We start from the raw sequence: 24,970 nt of genomic DNA on the forward strand, positions 1-24,970 counted from the left end.
GTATGTTATTATTTATTAATTCATTTGAAAGTATATTCATTTTGGTTTTTAAAATATGACTATTTTAGCAGAACCCCCTTGAAATCTGTGATTATCCAAAGCGTTTTATCAACCATGTGTATTGCTAACTAAAGCATCTCAAGAAAACATGTAAAACATTTGACAAAAATGCGCCTTACAAGAAGAAACTCTGCATCAAAAAAAAAATTATACAAAATAAAGGACAGAAGGAAAAAGCATGTCATGGTCTGCTAGGAAACAGAGAATCAATCATCAGCTGTGTTATTGAAAGATTGTCTATAGTTTTTCTCCGCAAATTAATCCCTATTTTAAATTCGTAAATTTGTTCAACGTACAAGTCATGTTCATGTTCGACAAAATGTTTGCTTGTTCTTCAGAGTAAAGAGAAAAAAAGGGTCAGATTTGGAATTCTTTTTAACAATCAGCATTTCTTATTTTTAACAATCAGCATTTCTTATTTTTAACAATCAGCATTTCTTCTTTTTAACAATCAGTATTCTATTTCTCCTCCAACCAGAAGTTGTATTTTTCTTTTCATCCGTTTCCCAACTGATAGCAAGCTCATGTGCACGAGATAAAATGTCACTGCCCTTGAACAAAAGAAAAAACATCTTTTTATATTGCCACCTTGAACCATGGGTTTGAATGCCAGTGCTTCTCTACGGATGGCATACACCACCCGCTGGCACTTATTGCTGTGGTTCTCCACACCATTATTACAGTTATCAAGTATTGTAAGTTTTGTAAAGTCAAAGAGATTCAACTGGTTTCAGGAAGTGGTTTGGAAGCTCTAAAAGATCAATTAAGATATTTCACGGTTGTTTTAAGTGTCAAGATAAAAACAAGTGAAAATAAAAGTTTAGCCGGAAGCTGCTTTCAATTTAGAGGAATAAAGTCAGTCAGTTCACCTCCCACCCCTTAAGAAATGAAAATTTGCTGAACACTCAATTCCAACAGTTGTAACGAAGAAGGATTTCAGGATAATTTTTACTTATCAGCGGACAATGGATTGCTGTATATTATGAACAATTTTACATTGATCATGTTCTCGAGTGCAGTAATCTAATTTTTAACTCAAACCAAAAGTAGAAATTATTTCCGATGGCCTTTGTCACATGACATTGTGCAGGTGAAGTCAACATATAGATGAGATTTTTTAGAGTTGTATTCTCAACATTAAAACCAAACTTTGTATTTCAATTTTACTTTGAAGACAAGTAAATAGTACACATGTAATTAATAATACTTAACTAAATTACCCACATCCAAAATGAGATTCTACTTCTTTATGTGTGAAAACTCTGAAAACCTTGGCAAAAGAAAAAAAAAAATTGCAAGCAATTATTTTAGAATTAACAGTGGGAGATAAGTTTTATATATAAATTTAATATAAAATAATTCTCATCTCTAGACAATTCTAAATTTTGGGGGCTGTTCATTAAATCTTTTGTCACTAACCATAAATTCAACTAAAATGGGCATAAAAGCACACATAATTGTTGCACAATGAGGAGACTCCTTTTTGAGAAGAGCCAAGGGCTTCTCACAGAGTGAACCTTGTACCAGACTTGTCATGTACTTGTGGGAAGGTGCGCAGCACTGGTGCAGATATTTAAGATGTCAAGCATGCCAACTTTGGAGATTGACAGTTGTTTATAAAACTCAAGCAAGTCAAAGCCACCAGAGAACACAGATGCTCAAAGGTCAAACCTGGCTGCTGTCACCAGAGATTTGAAAACCAAAATAATATTTCAGTCGCTTTGTTTTCTTAGTGTGTATGTATGTCTATCCCTTTATCTCTCCCTTCCTTTCTTTTGTTTTTCTTTTTCTTATCACTCTCTTTCTCTTTTAAAGAGAGAAGAATTGCAAAAACAGTTGAAGTTAGGACTATGAACAGGATGATTTTATTTTTATAAAACAGATGTCTTAAGTGTTGAATTCCAGCAAAGTCGTCCCTGCTATCAACAACGACGATAAAATCCTGCCCGTAATGATGTCAAGAAGAGAAGTACCAGCAGATGTAGCCGACATCAAATCAACCCTAATCAACTCTAGTGATTCCTTGAAGTAATCGTATCAATCCCTTAGTTAAAAGATGTACTTATCATTTGATAGTGTCTAACACCCGACGAGCTGGTTGCCATTTCCAGAACGTAATAACAGCTCAAGAAACATCCACATGACAAACCAATTATCTCTCCCTACCAAACAATCAGATCACAAAATTACTTAAAAATAAAATGCACAGAATTTATTTCCATGACCAAATTCTTTGTTTGTTGTTGTTTAACTGTCCTAAAACACTAAAATAGAGCAGAAATGGAATTCATTATATGATAAATTTACATGTGAAACTGATCACCTAACCTAAATTCTAAAATAATATTTTTTTGTTTTGTTTTGATTTTTTTCCTGACAAGTTTTTCAGGATGTTCACACATAATTGCTTAAAAAAGAATTTCATTTTTTGTTTTATGATTTAGCTGAATCTGCAATAATACTATAATAATAACTAGCAGGACCCATGTAAATTCCATGGAATGAGAATTATATTTAATCAACAAATGTTTTGAGAAAGCTGATATTTTTCTGGAAAGCACAAGAAATTAGTTTTTTGAACAAAAAGAAATTAATAAAATGCAAATCTTAGTTTATTAACATTTCTATGAAAATAGTACCCATTGTATTTTAAATATAGAACTGACCCAAATGAGATAAATTAATAAGTAATAACAAATACTCAGAAAGTAATATTGTGTTACATAATTCAATACAAATAATAAAATCACATTGTAAGAGACAATCTTTAATTTACTCCTTCAGTCCAACACCTCTTGACAGACAATGTTCATTTTTTTTGAATTTGAGTTTCTTTTGAATGTTCCCTTTTTTAACTTAATGATTTGCTGACTTCTTTCTTCAGTGAAGAACCACTGCATGTTGAAATTATTACATTCAATATGATTACACCAATGATCATATCATAGCAATACCAAACCATTTCACCATTTTTTTTTCTTTAGATTGAATAAACTCAACTCAAACATTATTGAAAAAATAAAGAAATAATCTTTAGTTTTTTAAAATCAGACCATTAGAACTGGAGTTATGGCAATTCAAAGTATCAAAAAATGTGTGGTTCACTGGACATTTTACCTTAAATCAGTCCTATTCAAATGCATATAAACTTGTGACTGAAAACGGTAAGAAAATTGCACAATTCACAGACTAACCCACCTTTATATCACATAAACACATAAGAATAAGCGAAGTAAAAAAAACACAAAAAAAAACTAGCGTAAGGCAAACGAACGATGTTAAATGTAAAAATCGGAAAAACAAAAAAGAAAACAGAAAAACAAACATTAAAACTTCTGAAAAATACCCCCTCCCCCCAAAAAAAACACGTGAAAAATGGCTTAAATAAGCCTGTTTCAATATTAAAATTTAAAAAATCGGTGGCATTGGCTAGGTGTTTTTCGGTGTGTGTGGTCGGCTGGGGTGGGGTGGGGGGGGGGGGTTTATAATGAAAACCTAAGAATAAGCAAAGTAAAAAAAAAAAACAGAAAAACGAACGTTATGTGAAAAATGGCTTAAATAACCCTGTTTCAATATTAAAATTTAAAAAATATCGAAAAAAAAAAAAAGAAAAAAAAAGACATCTCACACCACGATTCGAACCCAAAGCGTTTAGACAATGACCCAATGCTCTAACATACTGACCTAACACGACGTACATGAAATTGTGTCAGTTTTTCAAATATTTAAACTAAATCAGGTTATGGCATGCGTAGAAAAGTGCTGATTTCAGGGTAAAAAAATTAACGTTTTTGGCCAATTTTTCGATATTTGTCGGGCGAAGGATGGGGCTTTCATATCAGACCAAATTTGTGAATTTTTGTTCTGTTTGTCGAAAGTTTTTAGCAGACATACAAACACACATACATACATTTTCGCTTTTATACATATAGATTAGCGGAGGGGTACACGGCGTTGCCTGGGGGTTTGGAGGTGCAAAAGAAAAAAAAAGTTTTAGTAGGAAGGTAGGATTGACGCGAAGGTGAAAACCCCCTAACCATCTCGGCCATGAGGGAAAGGAACTTCTAAGGGCATTAAGTGAATGTTTATGAAACGAAATAAACAGGTGCGAGGAAGTGGCGTGGTGTGTGACCTAGTTTTGCACTGCAAGCCAGATCATTCACTTTCTGAAGCTGCGAGCTGGTAAAAGTCGGGCAAATTAAATACACATGCGACTCCTGTTTGTAACTCTCAGATATTATCATTTAGATGTGATATAAAAAGTTTTAATAAGGAGTGAGCCAACCAATCGCTTCTCTTAAAAAAGCCTTTCGCGGACATACACAAAAAGCAAACATACATCCATACATACATACATACACACATTTCGCTTTTATATATATAGACTAGGGGGGGGGTACCCGGCGATGACCGGGTGTCTTGAGGTAAATCAAAACTCCGGGGGAGGGGGTTAAATAATAATAAAAAAATGCTTTGGTAGGTGAGTATGAGAATCGAACCCGTACCCTTGAGTTGGAAATTAATGTGTGAAAAAAAAAAATGTGCGATGTTACCATTGGGCCACTGTGACATACAGCGTAGACGTGTTTGAATTTATTTATCTAACTATAACTATAAAAACAGGCGTGCGTAATAAAAGTGAACTTTGCTGCTTCCATTTGACCTAATTAAGAAGGTGCTGCTTCCATTTGACCTAATTAAGAAGGTCAAATAGAAGTCATGCAGCGTAAGCGTCTGTTCCCGGCACATTGCCGCGAACACGTCCGTTTGAGTTTAGTTTCATTTTATTTATACTAAAAAGCCCAATCAACACGTGAGAAGCCAAAATAACAATAATTTTGTAAAAATCGACGTAAATAAATCTATACGCTACGCGCTTTCCTAATTCCTAGATATTATGATATAGGACCTATATACACAGTTTTAAGCGATAGTAACCACCCCGGGAGCGCGTGCGAAAGAAGCCTTTTGAAGACATACACGAAATGATCACACACATTTTGCCTTTTATAGATTAAGTCTAGTAGTAAAAATAAATTCAAGAAGATCTACAGCATGAAAAATCTAATGTTATTTCTGTGTTTTACTTCTACACTCATTGCTCCACCAATGCTTTAGTGTCCAGCATACCTTGTACCCGGCGTTGCTCGAGTGTTTGGAGGTGTGTGTGTGCTCAAGATGGGGATCAAAACATAAGAATAAGTGAAGTAAATATTTTAAAAATATTTTTAAAAGTTAAAACTTTTAAAAAAAATCGAAAAAAAACTAGCATAAGGCAAACGAACGATGTTAAATGTAAAAATCGGAAAAACAAAAAAGAAAACAGAAAAACGAACGTTAAAACTTTTTTAAAAATCTGAAAAATAACCCCCCCCCAAAAAAAAAAAAACATGTGAAAAATGGCTTAAATAACCCTGTTTCAATATTAAAATTTTTAAAAAATCGGTGGGTACCCGCCGTTGGCCGAGTGTTTTTGGGTGTGTGTGGTCAGTCGGGGGTGGGGGTGTTAATGAAAACCTAAGAATAAGCGAAGTAAAATAAAACAAAAAAGAAAAACAGAAAATATTAAAATTTAGCTCATTTTTTTTAAATCTTTAAACTAAATCAGGTTAGGACGTCGAATGACGCATGCGTAGAAGCAATCTCGTCATGAGAGGACGGTTTTTGCTGACACCCCCTCCCCCCTGTAGAAAAGTGCTGATTTCAGGGTGAAAAAATTAACGTTTTTGGCCAATTTTTCAATATTTGCCGGGCGAAGGATGGAGCTTTCATATGAAACCAAATTTGTGAATTTTTGTTCTGTCTGTCGAAAGTTTTTAGCAGACACACAAACATACACACATACATACATACATTTTCGCTTTTATATATATGGATTAAACTAATTAGTAAAATTAAATTTCATTTAAACGGCTTCAAGTTACTGTGACAATTATTGGGTGAGTTTCTACTACTAGTTTGTATAATTTTTTATTTTTAAGTCATTATTGAGACTTTAAGAGACATCGTGGACATTTTTTCTTGTTCTCATGTAACACTCGACACTACTTGTTTTTTGAACAGAATAAACATTTACAACACCAAAAATTTATCGAGGTAGGAAGAAGAGTAACTTGCCTTTGGTAACATTTATTTGTTATATATTTGTTTTTTGACCACTTTTTCATACCTCTGTGGATTGTAAAACAAACCCAATAGAAGTTATTCTTCGACTTAACTGCATAAGTGGTTTGTGTGTTTTCACTCATTTAAAAGCGTGGTCATTGTCAGTCATTCTTTTTCAAAGAATTTTTTTTTTTTAAATATTATTTTCCTTTCCACTTATGTTTTCTAAATAATAACAAAAATAAAATGAATACTTTATGTTCATAAGTTAGTTGACAAACATTTTGTTTACAGATTTTTTGGTGCACGTCTTGGCACACAAAAATGTTCATGTTTATATGCAGTTGTCACTACTTCTATCGATTCATGCATAAAAAATTTTTATCCAATTCTTTTCAAATTTTAAAACAAAATAAATATATTCACTATTAAATAGCATTTGAACACAATTTCTATCTTTACTTATCTTTGTACTACAAAGCGTCAACTTTGAGATATTCTAACTTTTGACTGGAAAGACGTACGTGTTGCACTCAAATTCCATAGCAAAGACAATACTTTTCTCTGATTAGCTAAAACAACTAGAAACAGGTACACCTACCGCTTTGAGTATTTATGTAAACAAACCTAACCGCTTATTTGCAAAAAGTGATCTACCGTCAGCTGACATGCTATGCTGGTATGTTTCGTTTTCAATAGTTGGATTTAAATAGCGATTTCTTTGAATATACAAATCACAACAAAATTATTAAAATACCATTTTAAAGTAAATTTTATTGTGAATCCATTTATATAAGTTTTATTTTAGATGGAGGTAGGAGAAATGTACTTATTACTGATTTAAAGACTATGAGTAGCATTACAAGTTGATTTTTTCTTTTTAGATAATTGTTATTTTATCAACTTGCATGAAAAAAGCTATGTAAAAGATGCTTAAAACCATTTGAATTATGCAAATACCATCAGTAGTTCAAAAGTTAGGAGAATTGTAAGTGCCAAAATTTAGACTTTTCCGTGGACATTTTTCTTTAGAAAAAGTGGGCTAAATTACGAACCTCAACATTTCAAGAAATTCGGTAATTTTGCCATTATTTATTTATTTTTCAAGCTATTCTCATGAAACTTGGTACTCTTATGTAAAATTGTGTGCTCTTTCTGATTATGGAATCAAAACTGATGTATCTCTTTACCATAAGTCATGAATTATAAATTCAGATGTACAAATTTTAATTTTTTTTAAACTTGCACATGGTATCATACAGTGGGTGTCTATTTATGAACAAAACTAAGTATTATAGTGGTATTTAAATATTTAATTTATTGAGAATAGGCATTTTCCTGCCCCTTCACTGAAGGAGAATTAAATGCGCATATCAAAATGGCCACCAGCAATAACGTAAGAAATGACATTGCTTAATATCCGGAAAGTTACTTATTTGCAGAAAATTTAAATGCGATATTCGTTTTCAGCATACCCGACAACCTTAAAAGGTTGCCATTTTAAAGAAAATGTTAAGGTGGAAACAAGGTAAAAATTTACAAAATGCATCACAATGAAATTCTTTATCGAACTGCCTAATTATTATTATTATTTAGATATCCTCAGTTAAAAAAAAAAAAAAAAACGGGTTTGCTTTACAGATTCGAAAAAATGTTTTTGACAAGGAGTTAAAAATAAATTCAAGTTTCACAATATCTTTTTTATTCAATTGTTAGGTGAAAGTACAGAATAGTTAACAAAACACCTTTCCTTCTCCATGTTAAGAATGGGTTTCTAAATAATACCATTATTATTTCAGCATGGTAGCATCTGTGCACAAGTACCTTTTATTTATTACGAGCGGGGCTACTCCGCATTGCCCGGGTGTTTACAGGTGTTTGTGTTTGGGGTAGGGGCAAATCAAAATAAAAGAATAAGCGAAGTGATAACCTTGTTTAAATATTATATAAAAACAATGTTAAAACTTCTTAAAAACATTGGAAAAAAAAAAAAAAAAAGAACGTGATGCAAAAAACAAACGATGTTAAAATTTCTTAAAATCAGAAAAACAAAAAAAGAAAACACAAACGTGATGAAAAAAACTAAAAAAAACTAACGTGATGCAAAACGAACGATGTTAAAACTTCTTTAAAAAAAAAAAAATGAAAAATAAAAAAAAAATTTTAAAAACAGTGAACGCGAAAAATGGTATAAATAAACCGTTTCGATATAGTATTGTTTGGAAATCAAATTTGAAAAACTTGAAAATAATCTTTATAAATTGACAAATTCAGAATAAAAAATGACTATTCTAGTAAGACGAAAGCAGAAAAACAGTTTTCTATTTTTAAGAGAATACTTTAGACAGTTCAGTGCATTATGTTAGCATTAACACTTAGCGAGCCGTTTTTCTGTTAATTTCTATAAAAAATAACATTTTAAAGAAATTTCTGCACAATTAATAATTATCAAATATTTACATATTATACGTGAAAATAATTCTGAAACTATTATCTATATGAAAATGGATGATATATGCTGATTTATCTTATCAATTTTGAAATATTCTTCGTCAACTTTGCTCAGTCGTAACTTTGCTTCCTGCGGTCGTAAAAATAAAAATCAAACACCAGTAGAGATGGACTTCTTTGTTTATATAGCCTGTAAAATTTCAGCCATATCCAATCAAATTTAACCCCGTGCATATGTATTCAAATGTAACGTATAGAATGTAAACACTGAAAAAAGTTTCCCTTTTTGCTACCGTTATTTTTTACCGTTTTTTCATATTAAAGTTTGAGCATAAAAACATTGAACGCATAAAAGAAAACTAAATTAACATCATTGGAATGCTTATTCTCTTTCTATCAATGTAATTCTTTTAAAAATTGACTAACAAATAAAAGATATGACTTGTTGAAGCACATTAGGTATGTAATATTGCCGCTGTCCATGAAAATACAACATATGCTTGTAATGCTACTATGAGTGCCAAATTAATTAGCAGTGTGCGCCTTGTCCAGCGCTGAGTGTTATGGTGCCTGGTATTGCTAATGATATTCAAAAATGAGGCTACATAAGATCATTCTCATATTCTTATCTAAGGTTGCCAGATTGGATTATTGAAAGCCAAATTTTGAGAATTTATTTTTTTTGGGGAAGCAGTTTGGGTTTTAAAAATTGTATTTGACCAATTTACAATTTGACAATATTATCTAGATACTTTTTAAATCATTATATATAATAAAAGAATCTACTATATTTTTACAAAGAAAAAATAAAAGTTTTCATATAAAATTAAAATATAAGTTTAAAGATGAAACAAAAATTAATCAAAGAAAAACGTGAATTTTTTTCAATTTTCTAATCATTAAATTTTGCTAAGGAACAGAGACTTTTTTCTTACAATTTTTTGCATCGCCGTCCACTGGATATATGAGTGTACTTGTGTCTTGTTAGTGGAAGGAAAATATGACAACTGAACTGACCAATAGTTCCAATAATATTAATAAGTGAGAATCATTTTTATTGTCTTTGATCTTATTACGTTCTATCTCCATTTTAATCAACTGTTTATATCTTTAGAAATTTGGTTTCACAACTAGTTCAGTTCAACATCAAAGAATAATTGATGTCAAATTGTGTTCTTGTACAGAGTTGTAAAAATCCACATAAAGCCTTTAAAAATGAGTCTGTTCTTTTTCCCAGGACCAGACAAAAGTCCACTATATAAAAAAATTAAAAAACATCTTTATATTTTACTTTTAATTATCAATGATGTTTTGTAACATTTTCAATAACAAAAAAAAACTTATTCATATGTGGGTCATTTATTGTCTTATCTAAATACATAACATCTCTTCATTGTTGCAGTTTTGTCTAGTGATTGCTATAGAATAAGTTTCTTTTCATGCAGGAAAGACACAAGGAGAAGTTTATTGAGAGTTTTTTTAAAATGTTTCATTTTAGAAATAATTGACTCAGAAGAGAGAAACTAATGTTCTCTTAGTATATTTACTTATTTAGTAAACTTCTTAACCTAAATGAAATGGTAATGCATAGACAGAGACATCGAGGTAACATTTCACAAGTTTTCTACATTATTAATCCACTGCTTCACACAATCCATGACTTCAATTATACGCCTTCCACAGACTGATTTAAAAACATTTTCTCGTAGCTCAAAAAACATGACGTTATTCATTATCTCAATCCATACTTTCGTTTTGTCTACACTATTTGACCTTACATGTCAGCCATCCTTGATTCAACCCTGAGAATGATGATTTTTTTTTTGCAGGTCTCAGTTATCATGATATGCACTAAGTGTGACAATTGACAAAATCCACACTAGCTAACTTAATTACTATTGATGTAGGGTCCCTAATCTGTAACAGTTTTTCAGCATTTCTCTTCAAAAAATGTTGAATCTTTAAATATTTTTTCATAACTCTTTAAATCAACTGCATTCTTTTAAAAGTTACTTAGCGAATTCATGTAAAGTTCCGTTTTTTATTTTTTATTTTATGAGTAAAATAAATTCACACCATATTTTGATATTATTATTATTATTAATATTATTATTATTATTATCTATAGATTGTAATTTTAATGTTATTTCAAAAATAAGTATTTATCATTTTATCATTAGCAATGGAAAATTAAGTTAAAAAATAAAATAAATTAAAAAAAATGCTGTTGGAATCAGAAATTTACCAAAAATTTTCCTGATTTCAATGCTAATTTCTGAGTTTTTCAATTCAAATTAATCATCTCAACTGTATTACACTTAGTAGCTGAACCTGAAAGGTCTCAATACCCTGGATAAAATAGCTGTATATAAAAATACAGTATTACACTTGGTAAGTTGTTTATGCAGATTCTAAAATTGTTCAATACCACAGACAAATTAATCAAATTAATTAGCAAAATATAGTGAAATGCAACAAGCCATGTAAAAGAACAATTAAAAATATCAGATATTGTCAAAAAATACTTTAAACTTTGCTATGGTAAGTTGCTCCACACAAAAGGAACACACTAAAAATGTTTTCTTCAAATGAAAGCAACATTTTGTTGGATCTTTTGTTGGATCTCATCGAGACAATAGTTTGGAACTGGTGAGAAAAAATCCTCAAAAGGCAAAGTAAATGCAATATATATTAGTGTTGGGATTGGGATGATTAAAATGAATTAGAAAAATCAGAAAAATTTGATTTTTCTGATTCCAAAAAGGATCTTTTAAATTTTTTAAAATTATTTTTCAATTGCTGGTATTAATGATGCAAGGATGAATATTTATTTTTTTTAAACTAAAATCATAATATTAAAGTATGATGTAAATTTATGTGTACAAAAACAAATTGAAACTTTGCAAAAATTGTTAAGTGACTTCTAAAAGAATGTAGTTAATTTACAAAGCTCTTGAAAAATGTTTAAAAATTAAAAACATTTGTCAAGAAAAGTACTAACAAACGTCATTGACAATTAAATTAAAAATAAAATAAAAATATTTTTTTAATATTTTTATATGGTGGTCCCTCAGCATCGGCAGAAGTTACAAAAACAAAAAACCTTTGAACATTTTGAAAAGCTTGATGCAGAGTTTAATTAGGTATAAATGAATTGGCAAATTACTTCGTTTTTATGGCTCTTTGCAAGAACACACTTTGGCATCAGTTCTATTTTGAAACATAAATGTTTCAATGTCTGAATTGTTTGTAAAAAATCCCTAAAAACGTGAAAATGGGATAGCAAAAGAAAGCAATATAATCAAAGACAAATAATAAAAATGATTCTTTGATTATAAATATTATTTAAACCATTTGGCAGTCCAGTTGTTACGCTTTCCTTCCACTGACAAGACACAAGTAAACTCTTTTCAGACTATATGAAATATAATACAAATTTACAAACATAAAACTGTGTCTATAAATATTTGTTTATTAAAAAGAAATTTGTATTTTGTCTGTTTTTTTTTCTAGATTTCTGTAATTATTTTCTCTATAATTGAAATATCATATTTTGTTTAATAATGTGTACAATATAGTTAATTCTGTAATAATGTGGTGAATAAGAGCTAAAACATGTTCCCTAAAGTTTTTTTTAGCTTCTTTTCAAACAAATATCTTTAAATTTAAGTATTATAATTCTGCATCGCCTTCCTTTGAAAACAGTTCATTTACAATGAAATGCTTGCTTTTTGTTTTTAATGAAAATAGACATAAATTAATTATTGATTAATATTTTTAAATTGTTGAAAAATTGAATAATAAACATTCAGTCTCAGATATTCAATTAATATCCTAAAAATTCTTACAAAAATATTTTGCACAAAAAATCCCTCATAGTTAAGAAAAAACTTGCGGGTAGGTCAAAGTAACCCAAAGTAGAATTATTCTCTTTTAGAATTACTATGGGGTACAATAATCAATAGAGTATTGGTTCTATAATAAGTACAAAATCTGAATTAAAATATATTTAAGCATATTTTACAACCAAGCAATGCTGGATGGCCTGCTAGTGTATATATAAAAGAGACCTAGTCTAGCTGTTTGGGAGGAATAGTCTCTACCAAACAACTGTCAATTTTTGGTATACAAACTTAAAACTTGATAATATATAGGGGATTTGGACCTGTGGAATAAATTTGATTTGTATTATTATTCATCTACTGATCTTGAGTGTGATTTTCACAATGTTTCGGTCGATATAACCTCCGACCTTCTTCAGGTGTATCTTGTCGAACTCGGGAATGTTTCTGTCGAACTCAGGAATTTGGACGGAATTTTGAGCAGAACCCTTTATTTCACGGGGATAGCGTGCTCTTGTTCCGTCAGCCATGACGGGATAGAGATCCTAAGTAATTCGCAAATGTATTTTTCGGTTGACCACACTGAGGATTGAACCTTCGACCTTCAGGAAAATATCACTTTTACAATTGCTTTTTCCCAGTACTCTAACTACTGCGCCATTGTTATAGCGAGGTTATATCAACCGAAACGTTATGAAAATCACACTCAAGATGAGAACAGTAGTACAAATAACCACTCTTAAGCTCAAAAATTCAGAAACGTCAAATTTGATTTGGTTTTTAACCAGTAGAAATAGTTGCTAAGCGGTCAAATTATTTGGAAAAATTGAAACTTAGCAGGCGTATGTCAACTATGCACATTACTTCTACAATATACATTTATGCCTTTAACAACGTTAGTTTTTGTTTTTATAAGCATATGGACTTAGCTCAGATGCTAAGGCTAAAGAGCTATATGTTTTGGTTTCAATTTTGATAGTCATATATATATATATATATATATATATATATATATATTTTGAATATTTTGTACTTTTGAAATCACTACTATATATTGAGTACAATATAATAATCAATAAAGTACTGGTTCTAGAAAAATAAATATAAAATTTGCATAAATTAAAATATCATATTTAAGCATATTTTATGACTGAGCAATGCCGGGTGGCCTGCTGGTATCATATAAGTGTAATTTATTTTTAAAAAGCAAGTTAAACACTTTTGAAAAGATTAACCAAAAGAATTGCTAATTTTTTTTGTATCAAGTCGATATATGTACTAATTTAATTTAACTGCTTATTTCATAAGCTTATGCATTGTGATTGTAAACTTATATAGTGTCATGTTGTAAATAAGACAGCAGAACTTTTAGTTGAGATAATTGTCTTGTGTCTAATAATGTAAGAAACTCTTGTGGATAAAACATTTATTTCGTTTCCAGTCTATTTAGGTCAATTTACTTCTGGAGTAGAGGTTCTTAATAAATTTTTCTGGCGATGCCAACTAATATGAATATGAATCAACTTTTTATTCATCATCCATATCCCTCAGTGAATGATAGAGGAGCTTTTGAAGTTGTCAGTTCACTTTGAAACACCCAAGAGACGAGAGATTTATGTTACTTCCTGCCAGCTTCTAATGGTGAATTCCTTTTTCTTATTTAATTGAATCTCATCTTTAAAACTCATTTAACATGCCCACAACTAAATATTGCCACAGTATTTGGTTAGTCATAAAGAAAATCAACTTGTATTTTATAATTGTGAGATATTGTGATTAATTATTCAGTTTCTTCCATTAAAATGAACATTTAAATACAATAGCAGAGAATAGAATTAAGTTGAAATGAAAAGTTTTTAAATTGCATTATAGAATTCAATAGTGATGATATTTGATATATTACAGAAATAATGGTTAGTTTTGCTGGTACTATAAAAATAAAAATACAATTTCAGATTCTGCAACACAAAAAGATGAAAATCTTAAAATGAAAATGTTTCCACACATACTTCTTGCAATGTAATGGTGCTCTTCTTTTGTGGTAACAATTTTTTATTGGTTTCAAAAAATATACGAACAGTCTCAGCAACATCACCCTGAAAGAGAATCATAAAATAATTGAATGAAAATGATGTCAAATAAAATTAACACACAAAAATTAAATAGAAATGATTACAGTTGTGTCATTATAAAACAGGTTCTTCTCAAGAGACAACATAATCATATAATATAATAAAGGCACAGCATAATCATATGACATAATACACGGCATAATCATATGACATAATACACAGCATAATCATATGACATAATACACGGCATAATCATATGACATAATACACAGCATAATCATATGACATAATACACGGCATAATCATATGACATAATACACAGCATAATCATATGACATAATACACGGCATAATCATATGACATAATACACAGCATAATCATATGACATAATACACGGCATAATCATATGACATAATACACAGCATAATCATATGACATAATACACGGCATAATCATATGACATAATACACAGCATAATCATATGACATAATACACGGCATAATCATATGACATAATACACAGCATAATCATATGACATAATACACGGCATAATCATATGATATAAGATAGCATAATCATATGACACTAGCAGGACCTGTTAACTGGCATTGTCCAGTAGAAGCCTCTCCCCGACCCTCACAAAAAAAGTAAACTACGGTTGTTAATAACCTGCAGGTACTGTTTGAATCTGAAAAAAGCAAATAAGGAAATGTGTAAATCCATATGCAATAATAAAATTAGGAAAAATGGTCCATTAGAATAAGAATAGAAAGTACAAACAGATTTTTTAGAATTTAGGGATTCTCACTGTATATTAACTGTTGATAGAAACTCCCCATGTTAAGAACGGCTTTCAGATTAGATACTACCAACCTCCCCTTGGAAGAGACACTCCCAACATCGCCATGTAAAAAACTTATATCGGAGCAGAGCACTCCCTTTTTAGTTGGGAATGGTAGATAAAAAAATCCCCCAAATTTAACCGTGAAAATCGTAGGCAGCATATCCACCCGCAATTGATATGTTTGGTTACAGTATCGACAGGAGAGAAGTGGATTTTTGTATCGCGCGTGAGTACAAATCTGGCAGGCATTGAATTACAGTGCAGAATGCATGTATTTACATCTCTAGAAGCACTTGTCTGCACAAAATTTGATGGATATTTTCATAATCAGGATAGATAAAAACCTATGTAAGTGGTCATTGTAACGAAAAATGTGGAGATGAACATAATGTAAAAATTAACCCCCCCCCCGCCCCGCCCTAAAAAAGTGTTAACATACACGCATGTAAACGAAATCTAACCATCTAGTAACTGGCAAAAGGCAAACGTCGTAATTGTAACGAAAAATGTGGAGGTGGACGTAATATGTTAATTACCCCCTGCCCGGAGGGGGGGGGGGTAACATGTGCACGTGTAAAGAAACGTAACCGTCAACCTTACTAGTAAATGGCAAAAGCAAAAATAAAAAAATAAGCAATGGTGAACATGTTTTGGTTGACTGTGCATCTTTGCCACCTTGCTATTTTTAAATAGTTTATTCAGGTTAAATTCAAGCTTTACAATATCTTTTTTATTATTAAACTGTTAGGTGGAAGCACAGAAGAGTTACCAAACACCCTACCCTCTCCATGGTAAGAATGGCTTTTATTTCAGCACAAGGGCAGAAGAGCACAAGTACCCATGTATTTGTTTCATGGCAAGTTTATATTTGAGGGAGTGGGGAAGATACTGGTAAATGTCAATATCAAAAGACTGCCTAAATCATTGCGAAAGAAATTGTCTGTGTCCAAAGTTAAACATTAATTTGGAAACTTGAAAATAAAATGAAACAAACTTTATTTTTATTATTACCAGAGAAGATATATTTTCCCTGTTATTATCTTAGTAAGAACGAATTACTAATTCTTTATTCTTTTTTACTAAAATGAAATAAAATAATTCTTTCTTTTTTTTTCCATGCATACTTGAATAAAATTCACTGAAAATGTAAGAAATAAATAACATGACGCTATTGGTCAAATAACATGACAAATAAGTAATAAACAAGAATTGTGATCTTAGCCCGAAGGTCAAAGAATGAAAATCTCCAAAAACATTTAAGCTTTTAAATTAACTGAGCATTTGCTAATATTAAGCCAAGACAGGAAAGATTGTCTTGAGCATCACCTGACACTTATACAGATAGAGGATTGCATCAGAAATGAGAACTTTCTGTACTAGCAGAATGATTTAACCATCTTTCCAGCAGCCTTGCCAACAGATAAGTTTTCTATATGAGTGTAAATTTAGTTTTACAATCAGTTCAAAGAGTCTGAACCACACATCCTATTCATTAATGGAACAAAGGCAAGAAGAGTTATCTGCATTTCAGTATTTGTATAGTTTAAATGGCATCATTGCACTGACTACAACCATTGATATAACTGGGATGAACAGAAAAAAATACAGCAGCCTAAAGTATTTTGAATCAGCATTATGATGAAATTCAACTTCCTGTTTTTAGATAACACTGTGATAATTGACAATGATAGTGGTGATTGGGTAGAATTTGATTAATAGGAGCGCTTAACAAGAATTTGTTTACATTAGACTAGTCAGCTGGGAAGCAGTCCTACAGATCTGTGTTCCACAGATGGGTAGTTCTCGGAAAGAAACTTTGCTCATTGAAGTTTTGTTTTGTACAGAAAGAGATAATGGGAAACTACTGACTGTGGTTGTAACTAAACAAGTTTTTGTTGTGACTGTTTTAGAGGGGGACATGATCATAGATTAAAGCTCGATCAAGCATCTGACATAAAAATAATAGAATAGAAAAAGATTAGCATCATCTCTGTGAGAAACAGATTGTAGGAAGGAGAAAAGAGTGTTACTCATTAGATTTCAAAGTCGATTTTGTATTCTGTTAAGTTAGGAAAAGGTGAGCAGCAGATATGAAAACAGTATAGGATGTACTTGGCTCTTAAGCAGGTAGAGGACTGTGTCAGTAATGAGATACCTTCTGGAGTGGTAAAATAATCCAATCATTTGTCCAGCAACCTTTGCAATGGATTTGATGTAAGCTTTCCATTTCAGGTTTGGAGTAAAGGTAAATTCTAGAACCTTGTCCAAGCAGGGGGCTTCCTCAAGAGGAGAGCCATTCATTTCAATCAGGATTAAGTGGAGACCAGAGTGTTAGTGGTGAAAAGAAAGAAGCTTGGTTTTGATCACATTAAAGTATACAACCATCTTTTTCTCCATTTTACAACATGCTCAAAGTCAGAAGAGATCGAATAAGAAAATCTTGGTCATTGCCGCTCTTTGAAATGTTACTAGATAGTTGTGTTATCTGATTTGAGAGATCATTGATGAAAGGCCTTTGATATGTCAAGAGCTATTGCTTTAGAAATAAAGCTCCCGTCAATAGATTCACTAATTCAGCATGATATTAGCATATCAGCTGTTGATCTCTCAGGACGAAAACTATACTGCTTGTCACGGAGTAGACTGGAACATTTGGAGTTATTTCCAGTGCAGCTTTCTAATTACAATTATTGGAATGTTGTCAGTTGCTTTGCTAGCATCAATGTTCTTGATAAGTTTGGCAACATCCCAGACAGATATATGGATGTCACTTGCAATGTTTTCAGCATTAGATAAAAATTTAGATGGAAGACAGCCCTGATCTTGACAGTGGTGTTTAATACGAATCACCTCAAGTACGTTAATGATGGTTGATATCGAGGTCACATATCTGTTTAGGACTGTGTAGTCATCAAAACTCATAGGAACCAAGCCTCTACTCAATGGATTGGTATATAACTTTCTCGCATTTTCTATAACCTTTTTGTTGTGAAAAACTTTCTTGGCAACAAAAAAACTAGAAGTTATGCAGAACATGTTAGCAATATGCAAATGCTTCCAGAAACTTCAGATACAGTATGATCATAAAAATGTATTTTCGGGTTTGTATTACTGTACACATAGATTCGCAAAAAGTTGTCAAAAAACTAATATATAACAACTAAATGTTATCAAAGGCAAGATAAGTTACTTTTCTACCTAACTGGATATATGTTTCGTGTTTTTATTCAATGTAACATGTTTATTCGGTTCGAAAAGCATACAGTGTTTACCGATGCATTGGAAAATTCAAAATGGCGCCCGACACTCTCTTTAACACGGTAAGTTCAGGAAAAGATGTTATAAATAATAAACTAGACAAAATACTGTTAGAAATCTGCTCTTTATATGCTACCGTGACATAAGTTGACATATATTCGGTGTTTTTTAATAGCATTTTTTCTAATTTATTATTTATAACACCTTTTCCCAAACTTACCATGTTAAAGAGAGTGTCAGGCGCCATTTTGAATTTTTCAATACATCGGTAAACACTGTTATTTCTGCTAAGATATATTAATAAATATTAAGTTAAATATCGCAACAATGTAATCGATTCAGTCAAAAGATCAAATATTTTTTTCAAAATCAACTAAGCATAAAAACTTGACCTGATCAAGAGAGATATTATTTTCAGATCAGCAATGTAAAATTATTATAAATCCATGATAAAAACATTGTAACACTTATTTATAACATCTGCATTAACTTTATATAAATTCGTCTTACCTGTTCTAAATCATTTGTCATTTCTTCTAAGCTGGTTTTAAAAATCTATAATAAAAAAAATTGTTTACACATTAAATTGTATTAGAAAAATAAACAATTAGAAACATATTAAAATGAAATGAAAGAAGTCTTTTCATCTTAAGCTTTCAAGAAAAATAATAACTACTATCACAGTACAAGTTTTAAATATTAGTCATGACTTTTTAATAGATTTTTTTTAAAGAGAAAATATTACAGGATATATAAAAGAAAAATTTTCAAGACCTAAGCACAGCCTTTAAAATTTTCCAAATAAAAACATTGCATTATGTTTTTTTTAAGTGTAATATAAAAAAATAAAAAGTCAATAACTCCATCTTGACTTTTTTTTTTCAAATTTATGTTAAACGGTTTTATAGAATACCGACATAATTTAGTAACTTTTGAATTAAAATACAAATTACATAATGAAGTAATAAATTTATACAGGTTTTCCAACAATGTTTATTTAGAAGATACACAATAAATGATATCCAATTATTTTTATATTATGTATTAATTAAACTATAAAAGATTGATAGCAAAAAAGCAAAAATATTGTTAGAATAGATTTTTACAAGTGTTTTTTTTTTTTTTACTATATGAGAAAATTGAGGATTGGGAAATAATTTTAACAGGAGTCAATTTTGGCTGATTTGGGGGATAATTGACATTCTCTTACCTGACTAAATAGTTTCACTAATTGTTTACTGTTTAGATTATAGACCACTTTGACAACTCCAGGCAACAGCAGCTTTAACCAGAGATAGGTATCACCTGTAAATCCATCTGAAATAGAAAACAACAAAAAAATATATCCTCACCAAAATATTTATTTTAATGAAATAAAATGCAAATAAAATCTATTAGATAAATATGAATTAGTGTATAGGTTTTTCATAGTTTAGAAAACCTATATCCAAAATAAAATTTATCTCCTGATAAGTTATTAATACATATTTCATCTAATGTTAGATCTGAATATAGAATTGCAAGGAAAGTGGCACCTTACAGGCAACCATAGTTGAAATATACTCTTGAAACAACTACATCAACAAACTTTAGGGTGGAGATTAATACTATTCGAGAACACATATTACATATCAGGATGATATAAGATTGCGGTCTTCCTTGCTGGTGAAGAACATGGTAGGCAGAACAAGTTTCAAGAATGTCTTTCTTCAGTTTGAAGTTTAAATGTTTACAACTGTCCAAAAGATTGCCTTATATTAGAATCAGCCAAAAGGAGAACAGAAGTCATACATTCTCTCCATCGGTAATATAAATAATGTAGAACTTAAATTTTTATGGATGCTAACATCAAACCATATAGTCAACAATAACTGAACACATTTTTACGGATGCTAACATCAAACCATATAGTCAACAATAACTGAACACTTCCTAATGGATGCTAACATCAAACCATATAGTCAACAATAACTGAACACTTCCTAATGGATGCTAACATCAAACTATATAGTCAACAATAACTGAACACTTCCTAATGGATGCTAACATCAAACCATATAGTCAACAATAACTGAACACTTCCTAATGGATGCTAACATCAAACCATATAGTCAACAATAACTGAACACTTCCTAATGGATGCTAACATCAAACCATATAGTCAACAATAACTGAACATTTCCTAATGGATGCTAACATCAAACCATATAGTCAACAATAACTGAACACTTCCTAAAATCTTTCCTCACTTACAGCACTTCTTGAAGCAATCTTTGGTTGTACACAGCTGATCCAGTTGATCATGGGAGGGTGATTCCACTCCTATAAATCTGCCCCTACCACTTCAGTGGTAATAGATCTTGTTTGAGATGAAGGAAGCAAACTTTTTCTTAAAAAAAAAATCACACATGTCCACCATATTCACTTGCTTTACACAACTCTGAGGAGATAATGATTATAGCACTAATAACAAAAACTTTCTTTTAAAAAACAAATAATGATTATAGCACTAATAACAAAAACTTTCTTTTAAAAAACAAAAAATGATTATAGCACTAATAACAAAAACTTTCTTTTAAAAAACAAAAAATGATTATAGTACTAATAACAAAAACTTTCTTTTAAAAAACAAAAAATGATTATAGCACTAATAACAAAAACTTTCTTTTAAAAAACAAAAAATGATTATAGCACTAATAACAAAAACTTTCTTTTAAAAAACAAAAAATGATTATAGCACTAATAACAAAAACTTTCTTTTAAAAAACAAAAAATGATTATAGCACTAATAACAAAAACTTTCTTTTAAAAAACAAAAAATGATTATAGCACTAATAACAAAAACTTTCTTTTAAAAAACAAAAAATGATTATAGCACTAATAACAAAAACTTTCTTTTAAAAAACAAAAAATGATTATAGCACTAATAACAAAAACTTTCTTTTAAAAAACAAAAAATGATTATAGCACTAATAACAAAAACTTTCTTTTAAAAAACAAAAAATGATTATAGCACTAATAACAAAAACTTTCTTTTAAAAAACAAAAAATGATTATAGCACTAATAACAAAAACTTTCTTTTAAAAAACAAAAAATGATTATAGCACTAATAACAAAAACTTTCTTTTAAAAAACAAAAAATGATTATAGCACTAATAACAAAAACTTTCTTTTAAAAAACAAAAAATGATTATAGTACTAATAACAAAAACTTTCTTTTAAAAAACAAAAAATGATTATAGCACTAATAACAAAAACTTTCTTTTAAAAAACAAAAAATGATTATAGCACTAATAACAAAAACTTTCTTTTAAAAAACAAAAAATGATTATAGCACTAATAACAAAAACTTTCTTTTAAAAAACAAAAAATGATTATAGCACTAATAACAAAAACTTTCTTTTAAAAAACAAAAAATGATTATAGCACTAATAACAAAAACTTTCTTTTAAAAAACAAAAAATGATTATAGCACTAATAACAAAAACTTTCTTTTAAAAAACAAAAAATGATTATAGCACTAATAACAAAAACTTTCTTTTAAAAAACAAAAAATGATTATAGCACTAATAACAAAAACTTTCTTTTAAAAAACAAAAAATGATTATAGCACTAATAACAAAAACTTTCTTTTAAAAAACAAATAATGATTATAGCACTAATAACAAAAACTTTCTTTTAAAAAACAAAAAATGATTATAGCACTAATAACAAAAACTTTCTTTTAAAAAACAAATAATGATTATAGTACTAATAACAAAAACTTTCTTTTAAAAAACAAAAAATGATTATAGCACTAATAACAAAAACTTTCTTTTAAAAAACAAAAAATGATTATAGCACTAATAACAAAAACTTTCTTTTAAAAAACAAAAAATGATTATAGCACTAATAACAAAAACTTTCTTTTAAAACACAAAAAATGATTATAGCACTAATAACAAAAACTTTCTTTTAAAACACAAAAAATGATTATAGCACTAATAACAAAAACTTTCTTTTAAAAAACAAAAAATGATTATAGCACTAACAAAAACTTTCTTTTAAAAAACAAAAAATGATTATAGTACTAATAACAAAAACTTTCTTTTAAAAAACAAAAAATGATTATAGCACTAATAACAAAAACTTTCTTTTAAAATACAAAAAATGATTATAGCACTAATAACAAAAACTTTCTTTTAAAAAACAAAAAATGATTATAGCACTAATAACAAAAACTTTCTTTTAAAAAACAAAAAATGATTATAGCACTAATAACAAAAACTTTCTTTTAAAAAACAAAAAATGATTATAGCACTAATAAAAAAAACTTTCTTTTAAAAAACAAAAAATTATTATAGTACTAATAACAAAAACTTTCTTTTAAAAAACAAAAAATGATTATAGCACTAATAACAAAAACTTTCTTTTAAAAAACAAAAAATGATTATAGCACTAATAACAAAAACTTTCTTTTAAAAAACAAAAAATGATTATAGCACTAATAATTAAAACTTTCTTTTAAAAAACAAAAAATGATTATAGTACTAATAACAAAAACTTTCTTTTAAAAAACAAAAAATGATTATAGCACTAATAACAAAAACTTTCTTTTAAAAAACAAAAAATGATTATAGCACTAATAACAAAAACTTTCTTTTAAAAAACAAAAAATGATTATAGCACTAATAACAAAAACTTTCTTTTAAAAAACAAAAAATGATTATAGCACTAATAACAAAAACTTTCTTTTAAAAAACAAAAAATGATTATAGCACTAATAACAAAAACTTTCTTTTAAAAAACAAAAAATGATTATAGCACTAATAACAAAAACTTTCTTTTAAAAAACAAAAAATGATTATAGCACTAATAACAAAAACTTTCTTTTAAAAAACAAAAAATGATTATAGCACTAATAACAAAAACTTTCTTTTAAAAAACAAAAAATGATTATAGCACTAATAACAAAAACTTTCTTTTAAAAAACAAAAAATGATTATAGCACTAATAACAAAAACTTTCTTTTAAAAAACAAAAAATGATTATAGCACTAATAACAAAAACTTTCTTTTAAAAAACAAAAAATGATTATAGCACTAATAACAAAAACTTTCTTTTAAAAAACAAAAAATGATTATAGCACTAATAACAAAAACTTTCTTTTAAAAAACAAAAAATGATTATAGCACTAATAACAAAAACTTTCTTTTAAAAAACAAAAAATGATTATAGCACTAATAACAAAAACTTTCTTTTAAAAAACAAAAAATGATTATAGCACTAATAACAAAAACTTTCTTTTAAAAAACAAAAAATGATTACAGTACTAATAACAAAAACTTTCTTTTAAAAAACCAAAAATGATTATAGCACTAATAACAAAAACTTTCTTTTAAAAAACAAAAAATGATTATAGCACTAATAACAAAAACTTTCTTTTAAAAAACAAAAAATGATTATAGTACTAATAACAAAAACTTTCTTTTAAAAAACAAAAAATGATTATAGTACTAATAACAAAAACTTTCTTTTAAAAAACAAAAAATGATTATAGCACTAATAACAAAAACTTTCTTTTAAAAAACAAAAAATGATTATAGCACTAATAACACAAACTTTCTTTTAAAAAACAAAAAATGATTATAGCACTAATAACAAAAACTTTCTTTTAAAAAACAAAAAATGATTATGGCACTAATAACAAAAACTTTCTTTTAAAAAACAAAAAATGATTATGGCACTAATAACAAAAACTTTCTTTTAAAAAACAAAAAATGATTATAGTACTAATAACAAAAACTTTCTTTTAAAAAACAAAAAATGATTATAGCACTAATAACAAAAACTTTCTTTTAAAAAACAAAAAATGATTATAGCACTAATAACAAAAACTTTCTTTTAAAAAACAAAAAATGATTATAGCACTAATAACAAAAACTTTCTTTTAAAAAACAAAAAATGATTATAGCACTAATAACAAAAACTTTCTTTTAAAAAACAAAAAATGATTATAGCACTAATAACAAAAACTTTCTTTTAAAAAACAAAAAATGATTATAGCACTAATAACAAAAACTTTCTTTTAAAAAACAAAAAATGATTATAGCACTAATAACAAAAACTTTCTTTTAAAAAACAAAAATGATTATAGTACTAATAACAAAAACTTTCTTTTAAAAAACAAAAAATGATTATAGCACTAATAACAAAAACTTTCTTTTAAAAAACAAAAAATGATTATAGTACTAATAACAAAAACTTTCTTTTAAAAAACAAAAAATGATTATAGCACTAATAACAAAAACTTTCTTTTAAAAAACAAAAAATGATTATAGTACTAATAACAAAAACT

At 28.7% G+C, this 24,970-nt stretch overlaps 1 protein-coding gene across 1 annotated transcript in view; it reads right to left on the reverse strand.

Annotated features, from left to right (window-relative positions):
- The window catches only part of LOC145268858 (DNA ligase 3-like), a 362,228-nt gene that overhangs the window by 227,018 nt on the left and 110,240 nt on the right, over positions 1-24,970 (reverse strand). Inside the window, 3 exon segments of the mRNA XM_080124552.1 lie at positions 14,468-14,554; positions 19,143-19,187; positions 19,843-19,949. Of these exon segments, the coding sequence (XP_079980678.1) occupies positions 14,468-14,554; positions 19,143-19,187; positions 19,843-19,949 (239 nt within the window).

The sequence above is a fragment of the Euprymna scolopes genome, chromosome 4 (assembly GCF_053919585.1).
Source record: "Euprymna scolopes isolate OS-2025 chromosome 4, ASM5391958v1, whole genome shotgun sequence".
Taxonomy (NCBI): Eukaryota; Metazoa; Mollusca; class Cephalopoda; order Sepiida; family Sepiolidae; genus Euprymna; species Euprymna scolopes.